The sequence below is a fragment of the Denticeps clupeoides genome, chromosome 15 (assembly GCF_900700375.1).
Source record: "Denticeps clupeoides chromosome 15, fDenClu1.1, whole genome shotgun sequence".
Lineage (NCBI taxonomy): Eukaryota > Metazoa > Chordata > Actinopteri > Clupeiformes > Denticipitidae > Denticeps > Denticeps clupeoides.
The window spans coordinates 14,603,225-14,625,015 of record NC_041721.1 but is presented as its reverse complement, the minus strand read 5'-3'; the positions used below and the strand labels follow the sequence as shown (position 1 = coordinate 14,625,015).

General features: G+C 41.9%; 1 protein-coding gene across 6 annotated transcripts in view; it reads right to left on the bottom strand.

The window, feature by feature from the left end:
- The window catches only part of cacna1c (calcium channel, voltage-dependent, L type, alpha 1C subunit), a 181,555-nt gene that overhangs the window by 10,703 nt on the left and 149,061 nt on the right, over nucleotides 1–21,791 (bottom strand). For 2 of the 6 annotated variants that reach the window (XM_028954337.1, XM_028954338.1), the window contains exons 10-39: nucleotides 18,721–18,811; nucleotides 17,172–17,198; nucleotides 16,423–16,583; nucleotides 16,105–16,330; nucleotides 15,153–15,354; nucleotides 14,825–14,945; nucleotides 14,552–14,666; nucleotides 13,348–13,468; nucleotides 13,161–13,254; nucleotides 12,433–12,565; nucleotides 12,219–12,348; nucleotides 12,071–12,130; nucleotides 10,960–11,066; nucleotides 10,730–10,817; nucleotides 10,510–10,617; nucleotides 10,323–10,375; nucleotides 9,946–10,092; nucleotides 9,567–9,768; nucleotides 9,135–9,293; nucleotides 8,873–8,983; nucleotides 7,677–7,760; nucleotides 6,828–6,911; nucleotides 3,348–3,395; nucleotides 2,256–2,393; nucleotides 1,867–1,932; nucleotides 1,616–1,707; nucleotides 1,368–1,524; nucleotides 988–1,115; nucleotides 262–358; nucleotides 49–151 (exon numbers count right to left, since the gene is read on the bottom strand). In XM_028954337.1, coding sequence (XP_028810170.1) covers nucleotides 49–151; nucleotides 262–358; nucleotides 988–1,115; nucleotides 1,368–1,524; nucleotides 1,616–1,707; nucleotides 1,867–1,932; nucleotides 2,256–2,393; nucleotides 3,348–3,395; nucleotides 6,828–6,911; nucleotides 7,677–7,760; nucleotides 8,873–8,983; nucleotides 9,135–9,293; nucleotides 9,567–9,768; nucleotides 9,946–10,092; nucleotides 10,323–10,375; nucleotides 10,510–10,617; nucleotides 10,730–10,817; nucleotides 10,960–11,066; nucleotides 12,071–12,130; nucleotides 12,219–12,348; nucleotides 12,433–12,565; nucleotides 13,161–13,254; nucleotides 13,348–13,468; nucleotides 14,552–14,666; nucleotides 14,825–14,945; nucleotides 15,153–15,354; nucleotides 16,105–16,330; nucleotides 16,423–16,583; nucleotides 17,172–17,198; nucleotides 18,721–18,811 — 3,453 coding nt within the window. The remainder of the gene's footprint in view (nucleotides 1–48; nucleotides 152–261; nucleotides 359–987; nucleotides 1,116–1,367; nucleotides 1,525–1,615; nucleotides 1,708–1,866; nucleotides 1,933–2,255; nucleotides 2,394–3,347; nucleotides 3,396–6,827; nucleotides 6,912–7,676; nucleotides 7,761–8,872; nucleotides 8,984–9,134; nucleotides 9,294–9,566; nucleotides 9,769–9,945; nucleotides 10,093–10,322; nucleotides 10,376–10,509; nucleotides 10,618–10,729; nucleotides 10,818–10,959; nucleotides 11,067–12,070; nucleotides 12,131–12,218; nucleotides 12,349–12,432; nucleotides 12,566–13,160; nucleotides 13,255–13,347; nucleotides 13,469–14,551; nucleotides 14,667–14,824; nucleotides 14,946–15,152; nucleotides 15,355–16,104; nucleotides 16,331–16,422; nucleotides 16,584–17,171; nucleotides 17,199–18,720; nucleotides 18,812–21,791) is intronic. The other 4 variants (XM_028954339.1, XM_028954341.1, XM_028954340.1 and 1 more) reach the window with 4 other exon arrangements.

Genomic DNA, 21,791 nt, shown 5'->3' with positions numbered 1-21,791 from the left:
CTGTACACTTGATTCTCTGAAAATATGTGGGAAGATCAGCAAAATTACCTTCAGTTTTGATACGCAGAGCTGTGCGTACCAAAGCAAACAGGGTTGCATTGAACATTACTGTGCCATCACTGTTTAGTGGCATGTTCATCGATACAAGGCGCTATAGAAACAGATCAGAAGTAATGAATGTGGCAAAAAGGACTATCACTGTATGTCTCAAACTTTTCCAATTTAAAAGCACTCCAAAAACATAGGTCTCATATTACTTACCTTGCAGGCCACTCTGTGTGGACACAGCTTCCCAAAGCCCAAAGGTGGCTGTATTCTCCTTAGTAGTGTGACAACATCCAGATGCTTTATCCGGCCCCTGTAAACAGACCACACGGCTCAACACTCATGACCATGTGATGAATTCAACTAGTCTTTTGCCCCAAGTTTCAAAGTTGCATATACACTGAGGGCAGTATAGTCCAACGACACGAAGGGTGCATATATAAGTCCAACAATCGCAATAGGACAGTAATGTCAAGGCTGGCCGCTGCGTAGGAGCTCCTAATCAATCACAGACCAGACCAATCTGGCCTGATTGACCTGGGCTCCATAAAAGACAGAAACAAGCACAGAATCTGGCTGCAACATTAACGTGGACACTTTGTGTTTGATGAGTTCCTGTCATTTTTGGACACAGGCCTCAGGTTGGTTTTGAGTTTCTTTGTGCCTGTTTCTTAAAAATCCTCTCCTGCCAACATGATGTCCCATTTCTCATTCTCCCTTCAACCCCAAGTCGTGACAAGTAAGAACACAAGAAAATTGACACACAAGTGTTAAGGCTCTACCATCTATACATGAGAACACAAGAATATACAAATATATAAGTACTAGCCAACATTACACACGTTACAAAAGAGTGAGACTGTTTAGACTGTGATTATTATTTTAATAATGTTCGGCAACACAAAGACAATACCCCAATACTGAGAATGGAAGTGGACTTACTTTGCCTCTGGGTCATACTCAGCCCAGATTCTCTTGAATTCATCTAGGTGGTGAGGTCCCAGTATGGACCAGTCTCGTGTCAGGTAATCAAAGTTGTCCATGATGACGGCCACAAACAGGTTGATGATCTATGAGTCAAAAAAAAAACAAAAAAAACAACTGGTGTAGTTTGGTTACTTTGCTGATGGCCTTTAAGTTTGCCATTTGCCTCACTCCCCTGTTATATTGAGCATTTGTGGTTCTTTTGTCTTTATGTTCAGCCATTGTGCCAGGTTTTCTTTTTGTTCACCACGTGTTTTCATCTCTCACCGCGCTCGGCATGACACTAGATCTAAAATCAGTAATGCAAAAAAAAGTGCTGGCCTGTGGAAGCTACTCACCAGGAAGGCACAGAGCATGTAGAAGCTGACAAAATAGATGATGGCAAACTGACTACCGCAGTCCTCACTGGTCTGCTCTGTTTCGGAGCCCTTCTCACAGGGCCGATTGGGGGCGCAGGCCAGCATGATCTCCTGCCATGCCTCGCCAGTGGCGCACCTGAGTGTAATTCACGTACACGTTGTGACAGATGTGTCACCTGGCGCAACACATGTGAAGTCAAAGTGTTCATTCTTGGGGCTAGACTAACCTGAAGAGGAGCAGGACGGCCTGAGGAAAGGTCTGGAAGTTGTTGTTGCGATTGATCTGGCTGTTGTCCCTCAGTGCAATCTTACCAAACATCTGCAAGGAAAAAAAATCCATTAGCCTGACAGAAGAACATTAGACCTCAAAGAGAACAAATTTGCTAAATGCATTGTAATAAAAAACAGGAAGAAGAAACCAAAGACAGATCTTACTGTAAGAGGAAAGTCAACAGAAAACCAAAACCACAGTCCTTACCTGCATTCCTATGACAGCATAGATGAAGAACAGCATCACAATGAGTAAGGCTACATATGGAAGAGCCTGGAATTAGAAGAAGAGAGAGATATTCATGGCTCGCGCCAAATCAAAGACCAAATATAAAAGAGATACTGCATGAATTTCACAGTGAAGTATGTGAAATGATCAGAGATGCATGATGTACTGGTCTCCAAAGCCATAACATTATGAGCGGTGATTCCAGGCCACCTTCCTTCATCACTTCTGTCCTTCTTGTGGGATCAAAACATCAGTCAAGGAACCATACACACCGTACTATGAACCATAGTGAGCTCTCAAGGAAAAGGGGAACTGAATTAGGAAACTTTCAAAAAGCAAACAACATCTTGAGCGGAGAGTGCCCTCACCTGAAAGGACTTGATGAACGTCCAGAGCAGGGTCCGAATCCCCTCTCCCCGAGACAGCAGCTTCACCAGCCGCATCACTCTGAAGAGCCGGAAAAATGTGATGGATATCCTGGCGTTGTCTTCGGTGTTTTGCAGTCCCTTTGGTTTACACACACACACACGGGATTGTATACACAGTGTGTATACAAGTATGTACACAAATCCATATGTACACACACATGCAGAAACACACACACACAAATACAAATTAGTTAATATGTTAATATACCATTTAGATCATCCAGTATATCTCTAGTTTGACCATTAACAACCCACAGAGTTAAGGCAGATCACTACAACTGGTGGCTTTGTAAAAAAAAAAAAAACAACACATCCTGCAGATGGATGCAATGCCTCTTTTAGTATTTAAATAAACGCTGCCTTTACAACAGCCTACTACGTTCAAATAAAAAAAAAAAACATAAATAGATACGGTGGAACAGAGTAGAATCAGAAAGTAAAATCTCGCCATGGTTTTGCTGCACTCATGCACCTACCAAGCCGTTCAATAGTTGGTTGAAACAAAACACTGGTGGAGATTTTCACTTTTCGCACAACCTGACTTCTCCACCTCAGGCAAAAATGACTGCACAGCAATCAGTAAGTTTGCGTGACCTGCATTGATCCATGCTGCAAAACGCATTTTTTTTTGGGGTCCTTAAAAGACACCAGTGTTTTCCCAATAGTAAAGACCAAGGTGCCCGCCTCTCTGGTGAATAGCGATATAAAACAATGACCACATGACCACGACGCACCAATGACGACTCATCAGAAAAAAGGGTGTTGGAGGGTGGCAGGGGCAAGGCAATGGACACACAGCAGCGAAACCACACCAGCTCACACAGCAAGGAAGAAGGGGGGGGCGGGTGTAGTAAAAGCCTATGCTACGGCACCGGTGTCCTGAAGGTGGGGTGGGGTGGGGTGGTTCATGCTTTGAGATATGAGCAGATGTTGGTGGGTGTGGGAGTAAACAGAGAGAGTAGGAGGAAGAGAAGATGAGTGATGTAAGGATGAAGGTGGGCTGGCTGGCAAAGGGTTACCGTCTGTCCGTACCGTTGCTCTTACCGCAGAGGAGTGGGGAGACAAGGAGGAGTCAGCAGGCTTTAAAGAAAGGCATACAGATCACAGCTATATGAGCGCACTCCTCCCTCACCGAGACACAGGGAGAATGTGGGATGTGTGTGTGTGAGTTGGGGTGTGTGTATGAATAGGAGTGTTTAGCTGTGCGTTGAGGGGCCCTATGTGTGTGCATGTATTTCCGTGGCTGTGCAAGTATGTCAGGATTACATACATAATTTACGTTATCTACAGAAAAACTCACTTTACCAACACTTTACATAAACTAAAGTGGCTGTCTCTGATTTACTTTGTTGCTAAAAACCTAAAAAAATTATTGTCTAGTAAGGCACTATGGTCATATTTAAGATGTGCTTTCTGCCACTTTTTTTCGTCTCATTGGACGCCCCCTTCGCCCTACAGCTAAAGAACTGTTTGTGCGTGTCTGTGTGTGGGACTTGAGGCGCCTTTATAGCAATCTCTGTCTTTCTGTAAACAGGGTTGAGGGCCTGTGCATGGTCTCTGCTTCAGAGAGCCATCCACTGGCCGCTCTGGGTACTGCAGGCACTGGGAACACGGCTGTGCTGCCCGCGGTGCTCTACGGGGACTCTGGTTAGTCTGAGTGTGCGCACAGCAGACGGGTTGTATCAGACATACACATATGTGCACAAGGAGCCTAATGCTGCATGTGGACCAACAGCACATTTTCACACAATTTGGAGGCTAAGCACCAGGACAGATAACACACTTCATTTTCTTCTCTTACAACAACTTTATATAAATAGTATATGTGGATTAGTAAACAACAGTTCTGTTATCTGATGGGTTTCTAGCCAAAAAATCCAAGTAGTAAAGCGTATTCCACATTCAAGGGCTTTGTAAGTTCAATGCTATATATGATTTATATACCCATCATGAAAGAAAATGTTGATAGTGCTTCTTGGACCTCTTGTGGCTTTTCCTGGCTAGAAACCTATCATATGGATGTGCCTCACACCTCAAAATAACTAAACCTACAATAAGCCTGATGCTCATGCATATCAGTGGTTGCCTTAATTATATGATGGCTATAAAGTGACATCCAACTGAGGGTTTTGTGAATGTTATTTAATATAATATGCTAGTGGAAATGTAGGTTATTAGACATTTAATAATCCTAAAGTGCACAGGTTTTTTTTATTATGTATGGAATCTGAAGAGGACATGGGAGGGTCATATGTATATGTGTGCACAATTAGTGCAGAGTTGGAGTGGAGGGGTCAGGGTGTAAATGGGAGGTGTTGCTGGGGTACGTGTGTAAGAAAGGTGGGTACAACAGTTGTGTGTGTCTACATGCTATGGGAATCATAGGTTTATTACGGACGTGTTGGACACAAAACCACTGCAATGCTTTAAATGCACACTTAGACTCCAATAGATGCAATGCACTCAATGCACTCAAATGCAATGCAATGCACTCAAAAAATTGCTTGCAGAAAGCCTGGCATTACCAGAATTGCAGCGGTTTGGCCAACTTGGACCATGCATATTAAATCATTTCAAGGTCAGAAAACAATGGATTCCAATTTTTGTATGTTCCGACTGTGCAAATGTGAGACTGTTGTGAACAGTGAAATATAGGCAGATCTTTAAAAAAACATATTTATACTGTGTATCTCACATTGCACATTTTTAATACATTTCAACTGTCTGGGTAACTCAGGTTTCACCCTCTCACATTTTTAGGAGTACTGTATTTGGGATGTAAATGATTAATTAATTGTTTATCATATATACATATATACACACACACACACACACACACACACACACACACACACACACACACACACACATATATATATATATATATATATATGTGTCTGTGTGTGTGTGTGTGTGTATACACACACACACACACACACACACAAATTATATAGTTTTATAGTTATTAATTTAGTGTAGAGAGTGGGCCAGAGACCAGTGTTACCCAGGATTTCAGGGGTGAACAAGGAAATAAAAAGAAAACAGAGAGAAAAACATCCATACAAAGAGCAAAGGTGCATGGAAGGAATCAGTTTGGACAGAAATTAGAGAAAAGGCATTCAGGGGAAGATGCAATATGGCTTTTCAGCAAGGCACCCGAGCTGTAAAATGCTTCTTTTTTTTCTAAGAAATTCATTCACTACGCTCACTATGTCACAGTCAAAAAAAGGTTGGGACATTTTTTAAAAGGGTTTTAAGAAGCACCTGCTGATCTTTTTTAAAGAGGGATCCAGGCTAAGATTTGGGCAGAGAGATGCAAGACCAGTGTGTCTGATTGGCTAAGTGAGCTGAACCGCTCAACACGCACACACGCATGTATCTGTTCATAAAGTGTGCGTGCAATTCATAGTCTGTTAGTATGTTAAATAACTGTTGTTAATCACTGTTAAACATGAGGAAGTGCAGAGGGTTTCTTAAAAAATGGCAGTCCATAGGGTGAAGTTACAACCCATCCAACAAAACAGACTGAGGTCATGCCTGAAGATCAAATGAAGATGTGACCAAACCCAAAACTCAAAACAAAGCAAGTGTGGAATCAGAAGACTGTATAACAGAGAGGGTCTATATCTCTGGCACAGAGTACATGTATTATGAGGTTTTACTTGGGATGTTATAGCATCAGTCATGAAGGACTTTAGCCAGCTTCTCGTGATTAGAGAGCGTTGCATTCAAAGAGAAGAAAGCACATTCACGGGGTTCTATAAACTGGAGAACTTTTTGCAAATAAATTAGAAACCTTTATTTCCCTTCTCACATCTCATATTCTTTGAACAATATTATGCTATTATGATCATGCAATTTATTATTTGCATGTATTGTGTACAGTATGTACGTATGTACATATGTTTTTCCATATTATTAGCTAAATGCAATTAGAACTAATTTTAAATATCTCAGTGAATGGGAACATGCATAACTGTGGCTATTTGTGCTCTTTCTTTTGAACGAAAAGCAGGCTTTTCTATCATAGAGATTTTAAAGGCTTGTGACCTGACACAGTGCACAATGGATTATGATGATTGTTATTATACAATGCATATACTAATATATATTCTACTGAATAATGGTAAAATCAAGTATGCAGACAGTGAAGGTTAATCAAGAAAAATAAACTAATTTCATTTTCTCTCCCTGATGTATTATTTGGCTATAAATGATTTCGTTGCATAAGTAAGCCAATGCAGCAGATTCACTGATTCCTTCTTCGGTGCCTTTGCATTCAGGGTGTGCAATATTGAAAAATGCCAGAATATAATACCCTGTTTGCTCTGCTTATACAGTGTTGTTCATGCCCTGATAGAAGGTCAGTTGAAAGGATGTTGATCATGAGCTGAATGAGTCAAAGTAAAGGCAAAAACAAGTGCTGGGACAATGCAATAGTCTTGTTTCTATTCGATTATCAGACATGAGAACATTAGGAGCAGGCAGGCAGACTAAAAGTGGGCTACTTACGTTAACCTCAGTGATTGCTATGTCAACAACGCTACCCACAACTATAAGGGCGTCAAATGTATTCCATGCATCAACAAAATAATGCTGCGTCGTGTGGAAAAAAGAAACGGGAGAGGGAGAAAGGAAAACCAAATAAAAAGAGGAGAGAGAAGAAAAATAAGAAAGAAAAGAGTTATATATGGATATTTACTTGTGTCCATTGGAGAAAAAAGGGGAAACTCTCAAAACAAATGATATTATTAAAAAAAAACAATTGAAAAAGAAAGAAATCCAAGATGTGACTGGGGGGAGCCAACAACCAGTCATGCTTGTCCACGAGGAAACAGTATTAACACAATCACAGCATATTCACAACCAAAATGACAGTTCCAAAAAAATGACATGTGGGGCTCTTTGGTTAGTTTCAATGTGATTTCACCAGTCACCATGAAATAAACAAAAGAAATGAAAAGAAAACGTGTTTGCTCTCTCTCTTTCTCTCTCTCTTTATACGGCCTAGCACCGGCAAGACGCCTACAGCCGCGCACTTGCATCCCTCAACAGCAGGAGAACTCTGAAAAGACCCTCTCACCGCGTGGTAGAAACCTGTGCGACAAGCATCCTTCTTGCCTTCAGGGGGGGTGGGGTGGGGAAGGGCGGAGCCAGAGAGGATTGGATGAACTTTGGGGAGAGGAGACGAAAAAAAAAACAAAGACCAGGGGATGGCAGCCGGGAGAGTTGGAGACCATTAAAGGAGAACGGACAGTGAAAAAAGGGGAAGAGAAGTAAAAAAGGAGGGAGAGAAAAGGTAGGTAGGCGGACAGAGAGAGAGGGAGCTGGATAGACCGGGAGATGTGCCGATGTACTTACGTTGATCTCACTCAGTATGACGTCTATTATGCTGCCAATTACGATGAGGAAGTCAAAAACATTCCAAGGATCACTAAAGTACCCCTACACAGGATGGAAGGGGCAAGTGAAGGGAAGGAGGGGGGTAAGAGAGGTAAGTTAGACAGGCATTACTTTCAAGCCAAGAGCGAATTATAGCTGTAATTGCTCCAGAAGCTTGTGGGTGGACAGGCTCAAAGTTGATGGATCCATTTTCCCAGAACATCCATGTAACTTCAAACACAGTTATCTTATAACAAGATCTCCAATTTCTTAGTATTAATTAATTAATTAATTAAAACTGAGCTTAATAAGCAATGCACTGGCGTGTTAATGAATATTCATAGGTTAAGCATTGATTGCAATAGCAGTTATTAGCATGGAAGATATACAAGACCTCTACATCCCATAATAATCCATTGCAAATGGCACTTCACACTTACAACATTCACAGAAGGTCCTTTGTAGAGTTTGTAAATAGTTTGACCAACCACGGTCAAGAAGTCTTTTTTTTATTATGGGAAACAAGACAGATAGGTGCTTGGTAAGAACTTCTCCCAAAGTAGAAGGAAAGACAGTAAGAAGTCTCTACACCAAGATAAAGGGCATAAGTCAAATAAGATTAAATAAAATAGAAAAAAATCACACAGTGCCTCAGGATAGACCACTTTAAGATCAGTTGAAGCACAGGAGCAAAATGTGAAAGAGAGAGAGAGATCAAGTCTTCAGAAGAGAGCAAACCGTCAAAGGTGCCACCTACAAAAAATGGCATTTGATACTCATAAAGATAAACAATAAAAAACTAGATATGCAAATCTTAGCAACAGTGGCTTTCTGATGCCACAGTAAGCTTGTTTGCCTAAAGGAAAAAGTCAGAATTACAATTGATTAATAAAAATTAATACAATATTATTCAAATGTTGTATTTACAACCTTTGTATAATTACCAAAATTTGTTTACTTAACTGAAAGATATTGAAATTAATATTAAGCACTCTGATTAAATGCTGCACTTTTTAGCTAAATGTCATCAACTGAATAAGCAATGAGCAGCGTTACTCAGTTACGGCAGTTTACCCCACCTCTTCAATATATATATACCTTCCCAACAAGGGCTGCTATTACTGCAGGGGGAATATTCAGTGAAAAAAAAAGGCTAATGTGGTCGGTGAACATACCCGCGGCTTGAAGGCGATGAGCTTGAGAATCATTTCAACGGTGAAGAGGCCGGTGAAGAGCATGTTGAGGATGTTCATGGCTTTGTTGAAGGACTGAGACTGACCATGGTGCTATGAGGGAGAATCCGAAACACAAACTTGTGAGGAAGTCCCTGGAATGCAACCTTTAATCACACCGCCGTTTTTATATATATATAGGCGGTGTGATTAAAGTTTGCATTCAAGCAGAAATCAGTGTGACGTGTTGTCTACAGCAGCTCACCTGCATTGCCAGGCAGATGGTGTTGAGGAGGATGAGGGTGAACATCAGGTACTCAAAGTAGGTGGAGTTGACCACGTACCACACCTTGTACTGGTAAGGGTTTTTGGGGATGTACCGACGCAGTGGCCGAGCTTTCAGAGCGTATTCCACACACTGCCGCTGCAGCACACAGGACAAAGACACTCTTCTGCTTCTGTTGCAATAATCAATTATGTGATATCTACATAACTGATGATTCTGTAATATGGCGGAAAATGTTAAGTTTGTTCTTTTTCAGCACACAGCATACTACATCCTATAATTACTGTTACCAATCACATAATCAAAAGATGTGTGTATATTTTTGTCCTGAGCAGCACTACATGCTTAAATTGAAAAGCCATTAGTAAACAAATGTTAAATATGATAACCACCCTCTTCCAATCAAAGTACCTGGTTTTTATCCAGCTCACAGTTCTTGTACTCCTGTTCTCCCTGCTCCTGGAAAGTGACGATGACGAAGCCGACGAAGATGTTCATCATGAAGAAAGCAATGATGATGATGTAGATGATGAAGAAGATGGATATGATCACACGATAATTGTATATCGGGCCAATGTCTTCTGCGTGGGAATCTATAGCTCGGTATAGGAGCCTAGGGTGGAAAAAAGAGACAAAAAGATCTGAGGGTTAGTGCCTGACCCAAGCAACATGCAGTTAAAAAGGAATAGCCAAATGCTTGACTGAATATAAAACATCATATAAGACAAAAGGCAGTGAGTATAAATAGAAAAAAAGAGAAGAGAAAGATGGGGTTTGGGGGGCAACTCACCCTGGCCAGCCCTCAAAGGTGGACACGGCAAAGAGAGCCATCATGCCCTGCAGCACATTATCAAAGTTGAAGTCGCTGTTCTCCCAGATGCGTTGTGCTCTCTCAGGCTTCCCCACGTTCCCGTCTTTGTACAAGATGTAGGAACCCCTGCAAACAGAGAACAGTTTAAGGTCATATATAACAAGCTGCTATTTGTCAATTGAAACAAAGTATTACACACTGATGGGAGCAAATGATGACAATTTTCAAAAATTATCGCATGATTTGTCCTCAAGGGCAAACAGATTATGCCTATAGCACTACTAGTAGTGTTGCAAGTACTATATATTAAAAAATGTACTGAATAAAAAATGTATTATAAACAAGGATAGACTGACCTGCACTCTGACTGTGTCTGTTTAGAGGAGTCTGTACAGAAGTAGAACTTGCCCTGAAGGACAAGAACCCAACAGTTTGAAGAAATCTGTATGTGTTCATCGCCATTCAATAATTCAATACACTGTAAGCATTCCAGAAACTAATAATGAGCCGAGTGGCCGAGTTCATTCAGCCCAGCCCCCTCACCTTAAAGAGCTGTACACCAATGCAGGCAAACATGAACTGGAGAAGGGTGGTGACGATCACAATGTTCCCGATGGTGCGGATCGCCACGAACACGCACTGCACCACATGCTAAGGACACAGACATACACAAAGAACACGTGCAGGTTTCAATTTTTGCCTCTTATTTGGGTTAGAATATGAAGTTGTATTGAAGAACATGGATGCCTTGCCCAGGACTCACTTTAAGGCCTTTGGCCCTGTTGATGGCCCTCAGTGGCCTTAATACTCTCAAAACCCGAAGGATCTTCACTACATTAATTGCACTTGACCTGCATTCCAAACACAACATGGCTTAATTAAACAGATCCAAAGTGTACGTATTAAGAAACAGTGTGGCACTAACAAGCAAAAAAAGAAACCAAGAACAGGTTATAGGCACCCAATTGGACCAACACATTGGCATTGGCTTACTGTATCCCAGAGGAGATGAGAGACACGCTAACCACCACCAGGTCCAAGATGTTGAAGTAGTTACGACAGAAGGAGCCCTTGTGGAGGAAGGCTCCATAGGCTGTCATCTACAAAGAGAGAGAGAAAAATCCAATGAAATGTATAGTCACAGGGATAATGGCCAATATGCAGTTCATCACTTTTTCCACATTCAGTTTGGTTACAGCCTTATTCCAAAATAGATCAAATTCCCTCAGAATTCTACACGCAAAACCCCAAAATAACAACATTAAAAAAGTTTACTTGAGTTAAAATAAAATAAAAATTGCTTGTGTCTGAGCAAAATTTCTTTTTGCTGCTCCCGTTAGGGGGCGCCGCAGTGAATCAACCGTCTCCATTTCTCCTCTGTCCTTTGCATCCTCTTCTTCCACACCAACCACCTGCATGTCCTCTCTCACCACATCCATCCTTGCCTGGAAGCTCCATCCTCAGCATCCTACTCCCAACCTACTCAGGGTCTCTCCTCTGTACATGCTCAAACCAATACAATCTCCCCTTCCAACCCTGACTGTTGCTATAATGCATTAATTCTTAATCCGTGTCTCAGCATATTTAACAAGGATGAGTAAAATTTTACCATATTCCACAAATAACATACTGATCACATTTGAATCAAAATTCCAGTTTTCATCAAAACCTTTTCTGAGCTGACAGGTAATTCAAACTACTAAATAATAAAACTAAAAAAACTTAATTAGCAAGCGTTCAAAATGCAATGAGATATTAGGATTAAGTCCACATCAGTGGTTATTAAACTGTTCCGTGTTTGGTGAGATTACATTGCAGTAACCATCAATTTTTTTTTTTAAACCATGTAAGAAAATTTTTTAGAGGTCACTTAATTTTTCCCCAGAGCTGTATACACACCTGCCTTGGTTTGGTAGGACCTTTCTTGTACCTGTTGCATTTATACCTTGTCACTCTTTTTCTATTTTTGTTGTTTCACTGTATACCTGTATAGTCACCCTTGCATCTGTCCATATGCTGTGTTCAAGCAAGTATAAAGAACCTGTGTTTTACGATTATAAAGTCATTATTAGCCTAATGAATCACAGAAAAGGTGAAGCAGTACCTTTAAAATAATTTCTATTGTGAAGAGTCCCGTGAAGACATAATCTGCATAGCATAGTATCTTCAGGAAGAGAAAAATATGATGTCAGCATAAATGGAGGTCATGCCTGGCTGAGTAATGTAAGGGACTAATGGTGAAGCTTATGAACCTGATTCCTGAAGGAGTCGTTTTTCACCGGGTCCTCAGCTGCCAGTGAGATGCTACTAAGCAGGATGAAGAAAAGTATAAGATTGGTGAAAATGTTGTGGTTTACGATCTTGTGACAGAGTACCCTGAACCTGGAAGAGAGGGAGGAATGGAGAATTTCACAGCGATTCATGTTACATCCCAGAAAGAATACAGGAGAAGAGATCCTGTCGTACTGGTTGGTGTTGCTGAAGACAAAGAAGGCCCTGGCTTCAGGCATGGGGACGGCCTTCTCCTTAAGCTGGACGTCAGATAAAGGCCTGGGCCTCGGGCCCACTGGCATTTCAGGCTCCTCATCATCTTCCTCTCCTGAAAAGACAAAAAAAAAAGGAAATAAAAAGAGAAAATTTATAATCTCACTGTTTTCCCTACATACACAACTTGACATGTAGAATTTATTATTTTTATTTTATCCGCAAAAGGGAACAAGGGCATCCATCTAATATTTCTGTTCTGCTATCACGAAAAGGATCTCTACTCTTTGCTTTCATACATCAAAACATTGTCTAAGCCTATTCATGTTTTTTAGGAAATGAGGAGGATCCATGTGTTAATTCTGCTAACTATTACCTAATTGTGATTGGTGTAAGGCAAAATGCACAGTACATTGGTGATTAAGGCCTACATTAAAAATTAGATCATTTTGGTTTTTCTAGGTATCTGCTCTTAAAATCAATCAAAGGCTAAACACAAATTTCAAGTATTAAGGTCACACAGAACATATTAAGGTCACACAGAAAAGACAACAAACATTTAAGGGCAAACACACCAGACAACAAGAGAAGCAAGAACCAGAGAGATGCTGATTAGGTGTGTTGTTGAGGTTGGAGTTTTTTTGTACTTTGGTTCTAAGCTTCTACTCACTGTCAACCGTGCTTCACCCAGTACGTGACTTTACCCTTACGTTTTAACACCGGGACTTCGGTACCTGGGAAGTCATTCACAGGATACGGGTTCTTCTCTTCATTTTCGTCACCTTGGTACTCATCAATGTTAATCTGGTTAATGAAGGGGCAACATTAAAAAAATGTCATGCTATGTCACCGGACGTTTTTTTTTTTCTAGTAATAAAAGAAAATGGAAGCACACACCTTAGTGACAGTGAGAGTCTCTCCATCTGATGTGATGGATTTCAGCTCAATCTTTTCCTCTTTCTTCTCCTCCTCCAGTGGCAGCTTTTCATTGTCCTGTCTTTTTTCTGGGCTTGCAGTCCTAGGGTAATTTGAAGGAGATCTATTAAGTTTTAACTCCTTATAGACTCAGCAACTATCTTGTTATCGCCTCCAGGCATGAACAAAACCAGACCCCTCTCTAAATGAACACCGAGACAGATCAGGACAGAAAAAAAAAATACAATAACAGTTGACATTCTGAGGAAAAAATGCTGAAAAAGATATTTTCCATTTTCAGCATGATAAAGTAGATACATGGATTTTTGGGGGAGAATTAATATAAAATAAGTTCTCGAATTTCATTTCAGTACTATCACTCCATTAATGCTTGCTGGTGGGAAGTAGCGGCAGTAGGTTTCCGTGTGACAGATCCTGCCACCTGAAAGGCTGTTTTATGAACTGCATTTCTGGCACCTCTGACCCTCAGCTGTCATTAAAGTGGCAGGAGACCGTTGGATAACATGTCTCTAGCAACAGTAATAACACCAGTGGTGTGGAAAAGTGCCAGAGGGGAGTACCTCTGAGTTAGGAGTTCTACATTTAACACACCTGGTGAAAACAGAGGAATTGCAAGTGGAAGCTTAGTGGACTTTTACTAGAGATGACTTGAAATGAAAAAAAAATGAAAATGGCCTAGACTACAGAAAATGCTGTTTGAAGTCCTTGAGAAGGAGAGGTTGTAGGAGGAGCAGCACATTAACCCAGTAAGGTATAATGTCTCCGTGTCAAGTCATCCAGCAATTAAAACTTTACTGTCCAGTTATTAAATGTAGCACAGGAGCCATATGCTTTAATGAGCCAATTATACCCTTGAGATGGAATTGCAATGGCCATTTAATTTGGGGGTTTCTTTAATTGCAGTTTGGCTTGAAAAAGAAGGGAACATTTTTAACTTATCAAGGGATTCATGGCCCCAAAGCAAATTTGAGAGGTTGAAGCAGAAATGGTTCTTCCTTGGCCTAAACAGAATCATATTAATTGGTAACAGCAGTAAGATCATGCATCATGACCAATTCGTGCACAGAAGATCCATGCCATTCATTACTCTGTACTCCATGAACTTTTTAAGAAATGGAAGCTGCTGTGACACCATTATCAGAGCAATATCCATTATTAGTACTACCTGGCCAGTTTCTTCCTCTCTTTCTCCTCCTCCTCCTCTTTCTGGGCTGAAGTCAGGCTCTCTGCGTCAGCAAGGTTGTCCACAGCAATGGCCAAGAAGACATTCAGAAGAATATCTGAAAGGCTGAGTTATGGCACTTCGTCATGAAAGCAGCATTGATATATGCAAATGCATAATGTCATAAGCATAATACATTTACATAAAACACAATTTTGTCAATTTAAACATATATGAAAGTGTCAAGGTGTAATGTCCTGTTGAACAAAAGGATACAGTTTCCACAGATGAAGAGTATGATGAAGTAGATGCACACCAGCATCCCTGGGAATGATGGACCGCCATACGCCATTATCCCATCGTACATCACAGAGTTCCAGTCCTCGCCTGTTAAAATCTATCAGCACATTTTCCAAAATGTTAATAAACACGTTATAAGCATGTTATAAAGAAGTTATAACGTGTCAGATACCTGCTTAGTTTTATGACATGTGAAGGAAATAAATCAGTATTTTGTACCAGTTTTGCATCTAAACTCCTCCCCCCAGACTCCGCTGTAAAGCGTGACCAATTGACCAGAGTCTGTGTCACTGCCTCCTCTCACCTGGAACACAGTGAGCAGGGACTGGGGGAAGTTATCGAAAGTGCTGCGGCGCGTCTCGTCAAAGTTGAACTTGCCACCGAAGAGCTGCATGCCGAGCAGGGAGAAGATTATGATGAAGAGGAAGAGCAGCAGCAAGAGCGAGGCGATGGAGCGTACGGAGTTCAGCAGCGAGGCCACCAGGTTACTCAGAGAGTTCCAGTATCTGAGCAATGTGGGAAAAAAAAGAACTGCTGTCATAATGTGAACTTGGTCACAAAAACAAGAGAACGCTACAAACATTTGCTATGCCTCAACAGATTCAGTTGCTTAAGCATTTTTACTTTTTCCTTCAACAAATACAGGCCTGCTGACACTCCAGAGTAAATTTAAGATGAAGTGATTAGTGATTAAGCGATTTGTTGTCACATGTGACTCACCACAGCACAACACCCAGTGCACAAATATAAAAATGTGGACTCTGCATTTAACCCCTCCCCTAAGGTGGGCAGCCATGACAGGTGCCTGGGGAGCAGTGTGTGGGGACGGTGCTTTGCTCAGTGGCACCTTGGCTGGGATTCGAACCGGCAACCTTCTGATTACGGGTTCGCTTCCTTAACCACTAGGCCACCACGGCACCAAACACGGCTGATTTAGAGAAAAACAGCAAAATGTACCCTGATGGCCCAATACTCCGCACTCGAAGTAGCCCCTGCTGGACCAGATCATTTATATATATTTATCATATGTGTGTATGTGTGTGTGTGTGTGTGTGTGTGTGTCATGATCCGGTCCTGCTACTCCAGGTGCGGAGTTCAGATGGAGTTTCATGTTGGTCCTGTCCTGTTTTGTGATGTCATGCATATGTGTCCTCCTTCCTCGCCATGTCCAGCCATCGTGACAAGATATATATGAGTTGGTGCTGGACATGTAAGTGCAGTGGATATTTCTGCCTGTGAAAGTGAAAGCTTTGCACCTGGTGATCTTGAAGATGCGGAGCAGCCGTACGCATCGCAGCACAGAGATGCCGAGAGGCGACATGATCTTGGTCTCCACCAGAATGGTCTCCAGGATGCCGCCGCACACCACAAAGCTGTCAAAGCGGTTAAACAAAGACACAAAGTATGCCTGCAGACCCAGGCTGTACATCTTTAGAAGCATCTCGCCCGTGAACAGCGCCAGAAGGACCTTGTTGGCAATATCTGCAAAACAACGGCCAAAAAAAACAATAATTATAATATGAATTTATCCATCGATCTATCCAGCCCCTTATCCTGTATGTGGGCGTGAGCACCTTGGACTTCAGTGAGCCAGTCAGGCTGCTTGTGATGCTCCGAAGCGATGGTCAGGGTGTTGAGGAAGACCAGGAAGATGACGAGCCAGTAGAAGACGTTGGACTTGACCGCTGCCCGACACTTGCGGCGGCACAGCCGGTTCCAGCGCCGCGAGTACCGGCTGTGAGAGTGAAGACAGATGAGAGGGGATTAAGGGATACCCGCTGCACTTCATCACCATAGTAAGGTTGGATGTCTGTTTGCGTGTGCATGGGGGTGTTTGTCCCACGTCAGCCTCTCTCGGGGAAGACTGGAGAGATTCAGTTTGTCAACTGTGACTAACCTGTTGGAATAAAAGCAACACTAACAGCTCTAACACACATTTTAAAGCGACTGATGCTGTACGCTACTGTAATAAATGCGTGACTTAATCTGACTATGAGAGGGGTGTGTGATGCATTTCTAAAAAAAAAAAAAATCTTATTCTGAATTCTGTCTGCAAAAATCACGTCTGTCCGACAGAGCTGTGCTTGTTAGGAATTGGGCTTCGATGCAATCGAGTCCAGACGCAGCACACAGAATGCACTGCATTTTTAAAGGGGGAGTCCAGTACCAAACACACACAAGCAAACACACACAAACGTAAAGTACACGGGTACACGTGTGCACACACACAGAAAGAGCCAATCACATGAAAAGGGTCAGAGACCAGGCCTCTTTTTTTTTTTTGGTTTGTTTGCAGCAGCAGACAGTGATGGCACATACTAACCTGAATTTGGATTTGGAGATCCTATTTCTGGAACACAAAACAGAATGGATTATACACAGAACAAGGACGTGACATTATGGAAGACCGTTTCAGAACAGCGCAGGGGAGGGCAACGAAGAAAGTGGGAGCAAATAAGAGACAGCGAGCGAGAGACTCCAACAGTAAACAGTGTCAAACAAATATGGAGAAATGGGGAAGAGAAAAACAGAGAGATGGAGAGAGAGAGAGAGAGAGCGAGCTGCCTCAGCGCTAAATGAAAGTAAACACCACTGGATTCTGGACAGCAGCCCGCTCCTCCCATCGCCCACTGTACGCACGCTACTGGGGCGTCTTCAACTACACCTCATCGATCAAAGCGATTGCTTGGCCCACTGAGCGCTTGTTTCTCCCCCGGCTTTTATTTCCACACAGCTGGAAGCTGCGTTTCAGCACAGAGGTTCGCTAGTTCCCCGAGACAGTTAAGAGCGGCTAGACTCCCTGATGGCTTCATGCAGGTGAGAGATGAAATGGTGGCCCGGGAGAAAAGGTACCGGCCTTCGTCGGCCCGGCGAGACTGAAAGGCTGCAGGGGTAAAGCACAGTTCTGTGGGACATGCGGGAAAGAAGGTACAGAAAACGTGATCACCGGAAATCCATCACTTAAAGGATGATGTCATGCCAGAAAGCATGCAGACATGCTAACAAATTTACCCAAATAATCAAAGAAGGAAAGAAAGAAATATTACATGCAGAGTACTTCTTCCTCAAAGGGGTATTTCAATTAATAGCCGTACAAACAGGACATGTGCTCGCAGTTTATCAGCATTATTAATATAAAAAGAGTTGGTAAGATGAGGTAAGATATGACAAGATTAGATAATCTTTTATTAAGTTAGACATTTGCACTGTCACAGCAGAAAGTGGACAGTAGACAATAAGAGCAGCAAAAATATATAGAATATTATATTTAACTGTAAGTATACATATTAAGTGTACACGTAAACTTAAATAAATAAAAAATATGTATGTTCACATAATATATGTATGTACATGTATGTGTGTTTTGATTACAGGGTCACCATCTATCCAGGTGAATAGGATATTTGGTTTAACTTGAATACAGTAAAGATTGTAAAGATTGTTAGCAACATAGTGATAAAACTCGTCTCAAATCTCAGTGCTTGTGTTGAACATAACCTGAGAGACACAGAGACTTCTTCTGTTAAAATCAATCTGACTGATCTTAATGTTTGTACACAATCCATATTTTAAGAGATTTGCTTCATACAGTCTGTTTCAAAGAAAGAAATTAGTCTTAGCACATCACATTTCCTGTAAAAACTGGTAAGAATTGAACCATAAAAATCCTATTGAAGAGAGTTAGAAAGGGGCAGTGGGTGAGCTGTTGAAAAAGTTCCCCAGAGTAAAAGGTTAAAAACAGAAATGGGAAGGAAGAAACAAAAGGGGAAAATAATAGTATAGAGTAAAAAGAAAGAGGCTCAGTGTCAGAGAGAGAGTGAGAGAGAGAGAGAGAGAGAGAGAGAGAGAGATGTGTGCAGAAGCAGACTTACGCCAGCCTGGTGCAGCAGGTTTCTCCCTCCATATCTCCAGCTGGAGCATTGTCTGTGTTCACTGACTCATTCTCGCTTGCTGGCATGCTGACTGTGAGGCGACATACAAACCAGAGAGAAAAAGAGACAAGGCAACAGGCTGATAAATGACCAGGATTAACAGTGATATGCCCACGTTAACAACGAGGTGAAATCTGACACTTGAGTCCTTTCTGATTGTATTCTTGGGATTTCTGTCACAGGCTTGAGATAAAAATTCAAACAGAAGGCAAAGTGTGAGTGAGCAAACAGATTTATAAAACTTATTCAAAGCTGTAAAATAACTTCTGAAACCTAATAGAAACCTCCAGGCCTGCACTGCGTTGGTGAGCGGGACTGAACGCATCTGCAAACCTCTCCAAGGTGAGAGATGGGTGGCCTGTGTGCTTCTGCTGGAGCATATGAACCTGTCTCTGGAGGTTCTTGTTTTATAGAAAAGGGAAGGGAGGAGGAGAACCAGCACATGAAGAAAAAAACCCTACCATTCCTACTTACTGCACTGGAACAAAGCCGTTGGAGAACTCGATAAACTGAAAATCCCAGTTCAGTTCCCTCCAAAGCATTTGGAGAAAACAGAACAAACTAACTCACACATGTTAATGCATCAATAAAAGAGGCACAAACAATGACTATTTGAGTCCTAAAACCCCAGGCCTCAGCCAACCCCCCAAAAGACTCAGGAGAGTGGGAGATTGGCTGGAGACACCCGGGTGTCATGCAGCCCAGCAGCATGCTTCAGGGTTCGCTGGGACTCGGCAGCAGAGCTCAAAGCAGATTATCAGCCGTTGTGACATTCAGTCTCCTCACACCCTGTTACCCTCAACACAGGCCCCACATACAGTAAGACATTGCTGGCACTTATCCGGAAATGTATCACCAGAAGGTAAAGAGTAGAAACAAGGTCATGCAGAGCTTCTGAGTAAATAATAGCAGTACAGCAAGTACATGAAAAAAGAAATAGTTATATAACTTTTGCTATGTCATTTTCTGAATTGTGGGAATTGAGTGCCTTTTTAAATACATTTTTAATCAGAATGTATGATGGGTAAAAGCACTTAAAAACAGGGTTATATGAAAATTTTATCAACATAAACCAATACGAATCCAGTCATTATTTGTCAAAGGTCAAACATATCCTAGGAGCAATTATTGTCAAACAGTCAATCTAATAAAGAAAATCTAATAATACTGATCATTGTTCTGAACAAAAGAATTTATGCTGCTACAGCAATGTTTAAAATTTCAACCCCCTGCAAAACCCTGCAAAATCATTCTTAATTATTTAAGTCTTGAACTGAGAAATTATTATTCAATTATTCAATGTTATTCGCCGGGCCAAATTGAGTGGGAAAGGGGAAGGCTGTGCAGTGGTCCGGCAGGGGTTTGAGAACCTTGCTGCTGTCTGAAATGTGTGGGACAGAACCGAGCTAAAGTCATTAAGTTCAAATGAATAATAATTGGCTTAAAACTACTCAGACCGAGATTTTGGTTGGATCAAACATGCACAAGGTTCAGGGCCTCGTTTATCAAAAATTAGCGAACTCTGCATTAAATTACCTGAGCACCAAACAGAACATGGGTGAATGTAAGATGATAACTACACTTAATAAATACAGTAAATTGCCCAATTGGCCATTTATGATGAATTGGGGGTATTAGAAGGGTTTCCAACATGACCGCTAGGCTAATAAACAAAAACGAGTACTTCTATTTGGAAATGTGCGTATATTCGGCCGTCATGTCACAGCGACCACAGAAACACTTTCACTAAAGTTTGATAAATGAGGGCCCAGTCACTGTATCTTCTCCACAGTATCTTCTCAAACCATTACTCCTCTTTTTAATATTCAGAATACAGAATGCACATGCACAAGATGAATATTCAGAATATTAATCCAGGACAGGGGGGATTTCAATGCAGGACTCCTGCAGGTCGTTTATTTAATTTTTTGTTTTTGGGGTGGGGGAGATGGGACTGTCGCTGGCACGCAGAGGAGGGTAGCCTGATGCAGGGGATTCGGGGGAGCTGGAGGAACAGGAGGGGTCGGGAGGGCTTGCACAGGCTACTTGCAATTTTTAACGAATGCTTTGTTAAGATCTTTTGTCTTTCTTTGAAGTGTTTGTCATGCAGACGCACACGCCTTACGAAGTATAGCGGCTTTTCTCTTCACAGCTCCTCGGATGTACTGTAAGCGACGTGGCTTCCCTGGGAAACAGAGAGAAGGTCTGAAACTACCACTCTGGGTGGGATGTCCAGGGCGAGGTCACATGGTGGAACATGTCACATAGTCATGGTCAGAACATGGCAAAACAGATCCACGCATCTGTAAACGTGGCCTGCTAGTTCTCACGGGGAGTGTAGCGAAAATGTAGCACACTCAAACAGAAGAAAGAGAACACGCAGCACAGGGACGACCCTGGCAACATAGAACAAGAGCCATACACACTGTACACACACATACACACACACACACACACACACACACAGATGCTTTGACCATGGGTCTCACTGGACTGACTAAACCTGGCAAATTTCCCCCTTCCTCTGTACCAAGGTGACTCCTTCCTGCAAAATATAGGCAACGCCCGCGTGCACACACACACATACACACACACACACATACACAAAGGACACCTAAAAAAAACCCACAAAGCTGTCAGTGCTGTCAAGGCTTCACAATGAGAAATGAATCCCATATTGCATCATCTACCACTCCCCATCTTCTCTCTCTGTCTCATCCACAAAGTGAATTTGAATTTTTATTGGTCTTCTAAATAACATTCAGCCACATGATCAGTAAGAACTGCGGTGCTATAATGGCTCCTAGCACAACATATCCCGGCATTTATCATTATCACAGCACGGCTGCTTATTTCTGCATAGTAAATCAGAGGTCCTGGGATTCGTTCAGCTTCCCATAATGTGATGTATGGAAAATGACCTGTCGGTAGTAATGAAAGTTCTCACATGATGCTCCAAGTGGTCATAAACTCGGTATAGCAGAAATCGTGTGAAATCGTGATAGGTTGAT